Source organism: Gracilinanus agilis, chromosome 3 (assembly GCF_016433145.1).
Source record: "Gracilinanus agilis isolate LMUSP501 chromosome 3, AgileGrace, whole genome shotgun sequence".
Lineage (NCBI taxonomy): Eukaryota > Metazoa > Chordata > Mammalia > Didelphimorphia > Didelphidae > Gracilinanus > Gracilinanus agilis.
The window spans coordinates 529,872,540-529,885,781 of record NC_058132.1 but is presented as its reverse complement, the minus strand read 5'-3'; the positions used below and the strand labels follow the sequence as shown (position 1 = coordinate 529,885,781).

General features: G+C 36.7%; 1 protein-coding gene across 1 annotated transcript in view; it reads right to left on the bottom strand.

Annotated features, from left to right (window-relative positions):
* The window catches only part of DZIP1 (DAZ interacting zinc finger protein 1), a 95,429-nt gene that overhangs the window by 43,572 nt on the left and 38,615 nt on the right, over positions 1-13,242 (bottom strand). Inside the window, exons 7-9 of the mRNA XM_044670568.1 lie at positions 5,715-5,855; positions 3,587-3,635; positions 1,584-1,646 (exon numbers count right to left, since the gene is read on the bottom strand). Coding sequence (XP_044526503.1) covers positions 1,584-1,646; positions 3,587-3,635; positions 5,715-5,855 — 253 coding nt within the window. The remainder of the gene's footprint in view (positions 1-1,583; positions 1,647-3,586; positions 3,636-5,714; positions 5,856-13,242) is intronic.

Here is a 13,242-nt window from a genome sequence, read left to right as displayed (position 1 = left end):
TTCCCCCTCTCTTTTCTCCTCCCCCCCTCTCCTTCCCTCTCCCTCTCTCTCTCTCCCTCTTCCTCTCTGTCTGTCTCCCTCTCCGTCTCTCCCTCTTCCTCTCCCTCTCTCTCTCTCTCCCCATCTTCCTCTCTCACACCCCTCCTATAACGTAAGAAACATTCTTCTATCTGCTTTAATTTATGAGAAATAAAGATAGCTGTTTCTCTAATATTTTGGAGCCCATGATATCTGATTACTATTGTTGTTCAGTCATGTCTGACTTCATGACTATTTGGAGTTTTCTTGGCAAAGATACTGGGGTGGTATATCCATTCATTTTACAGATGAGGAAATGGAAGCAAACATGGTTAAATGACTTGTCCAGGGTCACAGAGCTATGACATCTAAACTTTTCCCCAAAATATGTATGTCTAAAAAGGTAAAACAATAAATCATGAGGAGCACCAGAAAGGTCTTATTAGCTAAAATCATCCATCAACCTTTTCTCATTAAGAACATGAATCCCACCATAATAGAATATCCCCAAATAATTTATGTTGCCCTTTTAATTTTTCTTTACTCTCAAGCCCATCTTCTTTAACACCATCTCTCCTTGCCTATCCTTAATTTCTTTCTTAAATCTAAGAGCCTCTGAACAAATTTGCTTTTTTATTCTTTTGCTCATTTCTAAGTATATCTCCTTCCTTACAATTTTCTCTTTTATTTTGTTGAAAAGAAATAAAAATCCATTGAGATAATAAATTATTAAATTAAAAAAAATTAATCTAGAAATGCTCAAGATGTTGGAGTTATGTTTTTTAAGTGATGTAGTCTAGAGTGAGGAAGACCCGAGTTTGAATCCTGCCTGAGACAATTATTAGCTGTGTGATCCCAGGCAAGTCACTTGATCTCTATCTGCTTAAGTTTCTTTAGCTATAAAATGAGGCTAAAAATAATATCTGCTTCTCAGGTTTGATGTTAGGATCAAACAAGATAATATTTGTCACATATTTGGCAGACCATAAAGCATTACATAAATCCTAACTATTATTAAATTATCATTTAATTACATCCAGTAGTTAGGCATAGCTGAGTATTTAACCTTACCAGAGATACTGGGCAGTTCTTTGACAATGCTATTGCAATCATGGAATAAATGCAGACCCCTCAGCTCTGTAGCAAAGAGGATCTCAACTACCCTAATAAAGCCTAAATGGGATCAATATTCTCCCCAGATAGTGCATTATTTTATACCTTTCATGCTGGGAAATCCCATGGCAAATAACTGAGAAATGTACCAGAAAGAATTCCTAATAGCATCCTGCTAAATAGAACACAATAAATTAGATGGATTAATCTAAAACACTGTACATAAAGGCATACAGGCTTGTTTTTACAGCTACAACAATCTTGACTGTGTCTATGAAAAATGTGTTATAGAACAAGGTCAAATACAGCTATCAGAGTAAAGAAGTAAAAATGTAATCTCTAAAGTATGTATATGCTCAGAGAAATATTTCTGATGTTAATAAATAAGCAAATGTGTTACTTTAGTTTATGAATGATGTCAAATTCTGACTGAATCTATTATAGAAGCTTACTTTGTATAGCTGGTACAGGTAAAGGTAATTTAGGTTCTGAAGTCTGCCTTGAAGGAAGTTTCCCTGAAATATCAAAATAAGAATAAAGGTTAGTTAGTGTAGACTTAAAGAATATTTTTTGATTACAGAATTAAATATCATTTATAAATTAAGATAATATTTTGTCTTCTTTAAAATTTAACTGTTGCAATGCAAAATGTTTTCAAAGCTGGCAGACTCTTTCTTAATAACTCATTCCTCTACCCTTAAAAAAAGAACCTCACCAAAAAAATCTAATGAATGACACTAAGTATACAAGGATTAAATTTTTTAAAAGCACATAATGCTATATACCATTTCTCTTAGTGACAATTTCTAAATATGGTATAGAAACTCTCAAAGCCTCTCTTGTGGAGGGGAGAAAAGTCCTGCTTCATCATCAAGCCAACTTTTTCCAGTTGGTAGGGAAGCCAAGGATCCCCAACCTTGACATCATAAATGTGGAGAGAATTAGACTTTCCTAGTTCATTTTTAATGTGCAATCAATCAGCAAACTTTAATTTAATCAAATCAAGAACTTGAAATGCCCCTACTTAGTACCTGGCTAACCATCAAGTAAGAGAGCTCATGTCACTTACTAGTTCACAACCCCAAAGGTCCCAAGCACCACTCTCCCTTGGGCAGTGCTAGGCAAATTGGGAGGCTGTGATTGGTTCCCATGAAGTGGGAGAGAGACAGGAAGTGATGTGGAAAAAGGGACTATAAAAGGCGAGACTGAAGGACAAGATTCACTCTTTGCTTCCCTGGTGCTTCGGCAAGGAGACCTTCTCTCGGTTGATGCTTCAGTGGGACCCTCTTTTCAGCATGAGCTCTGATGAGATTCTCAGCAATCTTAGCCTCATGTGTGCTATAGGCTCTCAGCAGTTTTTTAGCATCTCTTGGCTCTTTGGATTTCAGCTTCCTAATTAGGACTTTGTATTCTGGGAAGACTCGCTTTCGGATCTGCATTTGTAGCTAGGTGATTTTTTTCCTACCTCTTTCCTATATTTCATATCGCTATCTAGTTGTAAATAAAAGCTGCTAACAGTTTTTTTTTCTGACTTAAGGTTTAATATTTTATAAACGACAACCACACTAATTTTAAATCTTACATAAAGCTCTATTGGATGATCCTGTACCTGTCAAGTGGTTCCAAGGCCAAGATGGAATTCCCTTCCGATCTTGAATCAGAATAGAAACTCTAACAGCATCCTTGTTACAAAGTTAGTAACTTGTGAATGTGGAGAGAATTAGACTTAAATCAATCCTAACTCTTATGTTTTAAACTTTTGTCATTAACTCAAGAGACCAACCAGGAGAATCTTAATAATTTAAAATTTTTTTGAAGAGTTAAGTGAAATTAATTGAGTCTCTCAATAATTCAATAATCTGTGATTTCACTAGAATGAGTCCTCCCTCCACTAATATGTCTCAACACTTACATAACCTAGTAGATAGTTTGTGTGCTGATGTAGCTGCCAAATTTATTATTCTGTGAGGCAAGCAAGCTTCATCCATACTCTAAATATTATAAATTAAGTAGTATTTATTCAGTGCCTAGTATTACTCAAATCTCAAATGGATCTATAGGTCTCATCCATTTGGATAATTTTCTAACAATAAAGATCACAACCTATCCACTCCTTCTCATCCAGTTTCCTTTTTATTCATGCCCTCAAATAAATTTGCCACTGGCCACCAATGGTTCACTCAATGTGCCATAGGGTCTTCTTTATTTCTTTTGACATTTCAAGGCCACTAATAAAACCATATGAGTTGTCTATGGTAAACTTCTCTCATGAAATGACCAAATCATTTTCTTTTACTACTATGCCCAATAATCATTTTAAACTAATTTTAAAAAATATACTATTTACTATAAAATAGCTCTCAAATTAAAATATCAAGGATTACAACATATAAAAAATCATTTGATTAAGAGCTGGTGCCCATTGCTATAAGCAGTGTGAAGAAATTCAACTTACCATTTTGCTCATTGATTGTATGTAATGGCTTGCTGGCAAACTCTTTAATCTGCAAAGAAGAAAAATCTACTTGAGCAGCTCACATAAAACTAGAAATAGACTTAATATGACAGTGTGTGGAGAATAATGGTCAGTCCATTAAAATTTGCCCTGAATCCTACAATACAGAGATTATTCACTATTTTACAAATCACCTTGGCAAAGGAAAACCCTAGAAATGTGGAATTTGGACCTGTTAATTTCACCACTTAATTACTCTCACTGATTTTTACCTTTAAAATATGTTTCTAGTGCCAAGGGAGTAAATCAGTTGCTTTTACTCAAAAAATATATACTTTTTCTTTACTATGCTGGTGGTTCACATCTAGAGTTTATAAGCATCATAGGAAGATATAGTCATTCTTACCTATCTTATTTCAATAATCTAGATTTGTCCTCCCAATGCCTGGCACATTATAGGCATGGCTGACTGGTTGAATGATTTGTGATTTCATCAGCATAGCTGCTATGCAGAAAAAAGACTGCAACTTCTCCATTTCTCAGCATACTAGTACTTTATTTTGCCCTCCTTTTTGTCCCTTCTGCTCAGCATAGAGTCTGACATAAATGTAGCAGGAGCTGACTTTAATCTCTTGTCTTGACTTGGATAAAAGAAATCAATTTTTAAAAAAAATCACCCAAGACTCAATTCTCTGGAGGTGATAAGCTTTTCTAAAATTAGCTAGGCTGATCTTTATAGAGGGTAGGAACACAGTCCAACCGCAAGTCTAAATGAGAAACCTTTCTAATCGATCAATCAATGTGTATATATTTATACAGATATATGTGTGTATACATATCCATATCTATGTCTACACAAAACCTATGAAACAAATACAAGGTAATTGGGGGAGGGGTAGGCACCACTACTAGCTTGAGAAAATCAGAAAAGATCTTATAAAGAAGCTGATGCTGGAACTGAGCATTAAAGGAAACTGGAGGTTCTAAGACGCAGAGGTTGTTAGCAGGCATGCATTCCAGACATGGAGGAGAGCCAAGGCAAAAGTCTGAAGATGGGAGATGAAGTGTTGTATGAGAGGAACAGCAAGAAGGTCTGTTTGGTTGGACCAAAATTACTCTACAGAAAATACAGTTATCTAGATAAGGCTGGAAAAGGAGGTTGGAACCAGGCTCTAAATGTCAAACAAAGAAATTTATATTTGATGCTAGAAGCAACAGGAAGCCACTAGAATTTATTGAGCTGGGGAATGACATGCTTTAGAGAAATCATTTTGAAACTGGACATTTGGCATTGGACATAAATGATGGATACATGAGAAAGAACAGAGATTAATTACACTTATTCTTAGCAAAAAGACCAAAAAGCTATAGGGTAGAGATTTAAGTCAAGGTAACCAATTAGGGGGATACTGCAGTAATTGAGGCAAGGCGTGATGAAATCCTAAATCAGAGTGACAGGAAGCAGAGAGGCATGAGAGATGTGGTGACAGAATTGACAAAATTTGGCAATTGATGGATATGTGGTTAAAGGTAAGTGAGGATCTCTAGGGTTAGAAATAGCCAGTCTAGCTTTGGGAACATGATTCATTTTCAATGTTGGAGTTGGAATAAGGACACCTAACAGTTTGTATGGGCAAAAAAGGATGATTCCTGAGCAAATAGAAGCATGGTGGTTCACTAGATAGAAATAACGGTCAAAAAAGAGTTCAGTCTAGGAGTTGTGTTCAAGGTGTCTATGGAGCACTTAATTAAAATGCCCTAAAAGCAGTTGGTTATGGAAGCCTTCTAGAACTCAGGAGAGAGACAAGGGTTGGATATATACCTCTGGGAGTCATCTATGAAGAGATGATAATTAAACTCAAACTTTTATTAAATCCTACCAAAGCTTGTGATATACTTAAATAACCTTCAAAAACTTGGGTCACTTCCATGACTAGATGAGGCCACAAGGAAGATGAAGATTCATCATCTTACAACCTACAAATATTCTAAAATATTATAAAAAATATTATACAACTGGCATTTTAATTGAATTAACATTGATTTAATGCCTTCTATATGGAAGATAGTATATTTGTACATATACCAATATAATTCATATTCCCAAAAAAACCCAAACGAAACTTACCTGCTGTCTCTGGGTAATAATCAATTCATTCTGTTCTTGGAGTCGCTGCCCAAGTTCTTCAATCCTTTTTTTATAAAAGACATTACTTGAATTCAGATCTTCTATCATAGATGTTCGAAGTTTCTCTATATGTGATAGGAGCTACAATAATTAGGTAAAACACACAATCTTATAAGTCTTATGCAAAATGCTTTAAATTTTATTTGCTAAGTACACCATTCAACAATCAGCATTTTGGTGCACTAATAAACTAAATAAAACATTGCTGTGATACTGGGAAAGTTACTTAAATTCTCAATGCTCTAAGAAACTCTCTAAGACCATAAGCTGCCAAGAAGGCACAGACCAACAATATGAAATTATATGTCTAGTCCATATCCAACAGGAAAATAGGAGAAGGTGTCATTTAGATGAGGAATTTTTAATCTATTTTTTTTTATCATGAACCCATTAGGCAAAGTTTATAGATCCATTCTCAGGCATAACTGAAGTAAGCAACTGAAGAAATGTTCAATTTTACTTACAGGTTAGCAAAAATAAAGATATAATTGTTTTCCCATTCAAGTTCACAGACCTCAGGTTAAGGACCCCTGTTCTAAACTCATAGATGGACTAGAATGGCAAAATTAGAGCAACAGGAGACAGTAATTCTGGTATGGGCTTTAAGGAAGCTAGATAGAAAAAGGAGAGGCAGGGGCAAAGAAAGATCTCATTTGGCTGGGAAAAAAAAAGATGAGATAAACAGGGCCCAAATACACTGTTCTTCAGAAATTGTGCAACAAAGTGGCAGAAACCTATAATTTCTGTAAAAGTGATTTTGTATTGCGGATTACCTCTGAGTTTCAATAGGAAATCTGGAAATCTTAAGCACTGCTCTAGGAGAATAAAAGATTTTCTATACAGCATGAACAAAAACCTCTACTATTCCTTTCAAGCTCTACTAATGGTGAGCTCCACGTGGGCTCAACTGAGCTTTTAAAATTTCTTTTAAAAAGCAGGCTATCCCATTTTACTCTTTAAAAAAAGTCCTTTCAAAACTAAAAAAAAAAAATTCAACATTAGGTTACATTAATAGTAGAGTGTCTAGATCAAGTAAGACAACAGCCCCAGTGTACTCCGTTCTGGTCAGACCACATCTATAGTATCATATTCATTTCTGTGCACCACACAAAAGGAACTCTACAAACCAGGGAGTGTCCAGAGAATGGCAACCAGGATGGTAAGGGATTTGGAAACCATATCACATGGAAGTAAAATGAAGGGCTACATACCTTCAAGTGAAGGCTAACTACCTTCAAATATCTTAAGGCAGGGGTTCTTAAACTCAGGTCCACAGACCTCCAAAGGGTGCATGGAAAGATTTCAGGAAGGGGGAAGAGAAGGGAATAAGTATTTATACAATAATGCCCATTATGTGCCAAGCGTTGTACTAAGCACTTTACAAATATTACCTCATTTGATGCTCACGACAACCTTGCTAGGTTAGATGTTATTATCTTCACTTTACAGTTGAGTAGAAGCAAAGAGAGGATAAATGATTTGTCCAGGTATTAATGGTCTGAGGTTGGGTTTGAACTTGGGTTTTCTATTTTAGAGTTGAATCATGGCAGACCAGGCTGATAGAAAATGCAGTGAGAATCCTTTCCCTGGGAGTGTTTGGGCATAGTCTAGTTATGTGTGAGGCAAGTTGTAGAAGGTTGTAATTTACTCTAGATGGGTGACTGAACCAGATGACATCTAAGATTCTTTCTACCAATAAGGCTGACACTATTGGTATTCAGAAATATTGGAGTTCTGGCTTCCTTTGCATTGCTGCTTCTTATCTTGTCCCTAAGGCCGCAAATGGAATTTTACAGTCCCACTAGTGGCATTCGTGGTAAGAAGCTGTTGATGTCCTGCCCTAGACCCAAGGTTATTTGTTGCTTTAAGGATTAAGAGAAGGGGGTTCTTGAGTATGCCAGCATATGCCTATAATCCCTGCTGCCAAGAGAGCAGAGGTTGGTTGGATCTCTTGAGCTCTAGAGTTCCAGTCTCCAGTTGACTATATTGCTCAGGTATCCACACTAAGTTTAACATTAATATGATGAACTCCAAAGAGTGAGGAGGTGAGGGGAGCTACCAAATTGCTTAAGGAGGAGCAAACAAGCCTGGATTGAAAGTGGAATAAGTAGGAGCATCTTGGTAACTCAGTGGATTGAAAGCCAAGCCTAGAGACAAGAGGTCCTAGGCTCAAATCTGGCTTCAGACACTTCTCCAATCCTGGGCAAGTCACTTAACCCTGATTGTCTACCCCTTACCACTTTTCTGCCTTAGAAGCAATACACAGTGTTAATTCTAAGATTGAAAGTAAGGGTTAAAAAAATTTTTTTATTCCAAAAAAATGGAATAAGTAAAAACTTCCCATGACAATCAGTAATGGGATCTAGACTACTTCTGGCCTGGGCAAGATAGTTATTAAAAATTATAAAATCAAGAAGAAGATTAAGGAGATGTTGCAGATCTATCTGGATGTTCAAAGAAAAACTGAGTGATCAACTCAGTAAATGCATGTCAAAATGAAATGAAGTTGACTAGAACTGGCATTAGCCATTATGATAGGAAGTTATGTACAAAGGTAGAGACATAAAACAAGAAACTTGGTCTCTACAAGGCTTACTTTGAGCAGACAACATGGAATGCTTTTTAATAGATCTACATGGAATAAAGTGATGAGCAAAATTTAGCAGTAGACAGAGAGAGCTATATGTTATTTTCAGAGCTAAAATCTGAAGAGTGGGGGTAGAGCTAAGATGGAGGCTTAGTGGCAGGAGCCTTCTTAATAGTCCCTCCAGTAAATCATTATAAAGCATTTCGAAAGGACAGAAATAAAAATCAGATAAGTAAAGAGGCTCTCCCATGGGACACAGTCTTAAAGGTAAGCAGCGTTTGGGGATTCCCATGCTATAAGGGGGTGAAACTATACTAATCAAAGCGTGAGCCAATTTACTCCTCCCCCACACCACCTACCATGCCAGAGTCAGAGAAAGGGCCATGGCAATCTCTAAATTCTTTGGGGCTGGCTAAAAGCACCACAGACTTATCCCTGAGGGCAGTGCAAGGCCTTGGCAGTGAGACTTGAGACCTGAGGCCAAAGAGTGTGAATCCTGGGTGGTGGAGCATAGAGCTTGGGCAGACACAGGGCTAGATACAGCCAAGGCAGCAGGGGCTGAAAAGATAGCCTCAGGGCAAAATGCTTTAAAGCATGCTACAGGAAGAACATTACATTACTTGTCCTCATTCAGGCTTCTGAGCGGGAAGGTAAAGTCCTGCAAGACAGAAGCTAAGAAAGCAATCAACATGCAGGAACCCCAATCCACTAGTGGGAAAAGGAAAAAGCAGCAGCAAACAAAACTCTTGACCCTGGATAATCTCTATGGAGAAAAAACCAAAATATAGAAGCAACAGCAGAGAGTGACAAATAAGCAAATACATCCACATTCTCCAAAAACAATGGAAATTGATCACAAGCTCTTGAGGAACTCAAAAAGGAGTTCAAGAACCAAGTAAGAAAGATAGAAAAAAAGTGGTAAAAAGAAATAGAAGTAATACAAAAATAAAATAACAGCTTAAAAGGCAAAATTGCCCATATGGAAAAAGAGGCACAGAAATTAAATGAAGTAATAAGCAAATTTGAGCCCAGAACTGACCTGCTAGAAGCCATGAAAAGCAGGATAGACCAAACTGAAAAGGAAAATAAAAAGATCATAGCTGAAAATCATCTTCAAAAACTAGAAGTGGGCAAGTAGAAATTAAAGCTCTCATGAGACAGCAAGAATTAATAAAGAAAAATAAAAAAAATGAAAAAAATAGAAGGAAACATGAAATATCTCACTGAAAAGATCACTGAGATGGAAAACAGATCTAGGTGAGACAATTTGAGAATTATTGGTCTACCTGAAAGCCTGGAAAAAAATAAAAGCTTTGACATTATATTATAAGAAATTATCCAAGAAAACTGCCCTGATATTCTTGAACAAGAGGGCAAAATAGACATTGAAAGAATCCATAGACCACCCCCTACATTAAATCCCCAAAAGACAACCACCAGGAATGTTACAGCCAAATTCAAGAGCTTCAAGGCCACAGAAAAAATATTGCAAGCAGCCAAAAAGAGACAAATCGGATATAAAGGAGCCCCAGTCAGAATTACACAGGATGTAGCAGTCTCCACACTTTTTATAAGAATAAAAGATTAACAACTCACACACTATCAGTTCCTTGAGGTAAGAGGAAACAAACAGGAAGGAAAACAAAAGAGTTTAATTGTATTATAAGAGTCAGGAGAGTGGGAGAGTTATATCTGTAAAACTAGGAATCTCTAACTGACAAGAACTGACAAGAACTGACAAGAACTGGAGTTCTAAGGGAGAGTTTCTCTGTCAAATTCAGTCAGGCAGACATCCTTGGCCAAGGACTAGAGGGAGAGAGCTGGATATTGGGGTTTCTCACAAATGGTCCAGGTCACTTCCTTGATGGCTTCAGGATACGAGGAACCAACTCCTTGCAAAGCCAATAATCCAAAAGATACCAGATAGGGAAAAATGCCTGCAAGCTGTCCACCAGAAAACAGACACTATCCTCTACTAAGGGTTGTCTTGAGAGATGTTGTCTTCAAATTTCTCCAATCCCAAAGATCCCTAGCTCATGTAGTCACTGCTGGCTGGACTTCTGCTCCAAACCCCTCACACACCAGCACTGACAGTTTTTCTCTCTCCTCTCTCTTCTCCTGAATTCTATTTAGAATGTCCATGGCTTACAGCCAAAGTTTTGCCCTTAGCCTACCTGCTAAATCTGCTCTCCTACTCTTAAATTCTTTTTCCCTATTACAACACGAAAGGACCACAAGGCTTGGAATACGATATTCAGGAAGTCAAGAGTATTGGTTCACCTACCCATCAAAGCTGACTATATACTTTCAGAGGAAGATATGGACATTTAACAAAATAGGAGATTTCTAAGCATTCCTAAAGAAAAGACCAGAACTAAATGGAAAATTTAGTGTGCAAATCCAAAATTCAAGAGAAACATGACAAGATAAATAAGAAAGAGGGGAAAAAAATTTAAGGGCTTCAGTAAGGTCAAATTGATTATATTCCTATATGGAAAAATAATATTTGTAACTCATAAAAACTATTTTAATTATCATAGTAGATAGAAGAATTATTAATAGGCAGAGGTTGTGTGGTATTAAGTTGTTCAAGATGATATATAAAAAAAATTTGGGGGGGGACAAAAAAAAGAGGATGGTACTAAAAGAAACTTGAAGAATAAAAATAGGATAAATTATACCACATAAAGAGATGCATGGGGGAGGGGGGAAGAGGAAGAGGAGAATAATATTATAAGAAGGGAGGAAGGGGGCAGCTGGGTAGCTCAGCAGATTGAGAGCCAGGCCTAGAGATGGGAGGTCCTAGGTTCAAATCTGGTCTCAGACACTTCCCAGCTGTGTGACTCTGGTCAAGTCACTTGACCCCCATTGCCTACCCTTATCACTCTTCTGCCTTGAAGCCAATACACAGTATTGACTCCAAGACAGAAGGTAAGGGTTAAAAAAAAAAAAGAAGGGAGAAGAGAGTGGTAATGGGTAATACTTAAACCTTACTCTCAGTGGAATCAGTTCTGAGAGAGAAGAACAGTCAGGACTACTGGAGTATAGAATTCTATCTTACTCTACATGGAAGTTCAGAGGGAATAATGAAGGAGGGGAATGGTACTGGGAGTATTAAAAGGAAGAGAAAGGCTGGTGGAGGTGGGGGCAATTAATAGACCTTAAAGAGAAATAAGAGGAGAATAAGAAGGGAGGGGGTGGGAAGGAATGTAAAATAATGGGGGGGGGGGACTGATTAAGCAAAACACTGGTGTAGAAGGAAATAGGGAAAGAAGAAAGGGCAGGGCTAAAATAGAAAAATCAAAATGATCAGGAATACACAGATGGTAATCATAACTCTGAATGTGAATGGGATGAATTCAACTCAAACAGAAGCAGATAGCAGAGTAGCTTAAAAACCAAAATTCTACCATATGTTGTCTAGAAGAAACACACATTAGGCGGGTAGACATACACAGGGTAAAGATAAGAGGCTGGAGCAGAATTTATTGGGCATCAATTGAGAAAAAGAAGGCAGGTGTTGCAATCATGATATCTGACAAAGCCAAAGCAAAAACAGATCTAGTTAAAAGAGATAAGGAAGTTAATTACATCCTGATAAAAGGCAGTATAGACAATAAGGAAATATCAATACTCAACATGTATACACAAAATGGTATAGCATTCAGATTTTTAAAGGAGAAAGTATTGGAGCTTAAGGAAGAAATAGATAGTATTTATCTCCCATTATACTAGTGGGAAACCTGAACCTTCCTCTATCTGATATAGATAGGTCAAACTAAAAAATAAATGAGAAAGAAGTAAGAGATATGAATGAAATCTTAGAAAAACTAGAGTTAAAAGATATATGGAGAAAAATAAATAGGGATAAAAAGGAATACACCATATTTTCAGCAGCAAGTGGTACATTCACAAAGATTGACCATCTATTAGCACATAAAAACATTGCAAACAAAATACAGCATCCATTCCTATTGAAAACATTGAAAAGTATAGGAATAGAAGGACCCTTCCTAAAAATAATAAACAATATATACCTAAAACCATCAACAAGCATTATATGCAATGGGGATAAATTAGAAGCCTTCCCAATAAGATCAGGAGTGAAACAAGGATGCCCATTATCACCTCTATTATTCAACATAGTACTAGAAACACTAGCAATAGCAATTAGAGAAGAAAAAGAAATTGAAGGTATCAAAATAGGCAATGAGGAGACTAAGCTATCACTCTTTGCAGATGATATGATGGTTTACTTAAAAAATCCTAGAGAATCAACTAAGAGGCTGGTAGAAATAATCAACAACTTTAGCAAAGTGGCAGGATACAAAATAAATGCACATAAATCATCAGCATTTCTATACATTTCCAACACATTAGAACAGCAAGAGGTAGAAAGAGAAACACCATTTAAAATCACCCTAGACAACATAAAATACTTGGGAATCAATCTAACAAAACAAACACAGCTATTATATGAAAACAACTACAAAACACTTTCCAAACAAATAAAACTGGATCTCAACAATTGGAAAGCCATTGATTCCTCATGGGTAAGACGAGCTAACATAATAAATTAATTTACCTATTTAGCGCCATACCTATCAAGCTACCAAAAAACTTCTTTACTGAATTAGAAAAAACTATAACAAATTTCATTTGAAATAACAAAAGATCAAGAATATCAAGGGAAATAATGAAAAAAAATGTGAAGGAAGGGGGCCTAGCAGTACCAGATATCAAACTATACTATAAAGCAGCAGTCATTAAATCAATATGGTACTGGCTAAGAGATAGAAGGGAGGATCAGTGGAATAGACTCGGGGTTAATGATGTCAGCAAGACAGTGTATGATAAACCCAAAGAGCCCAACTTTTGGGA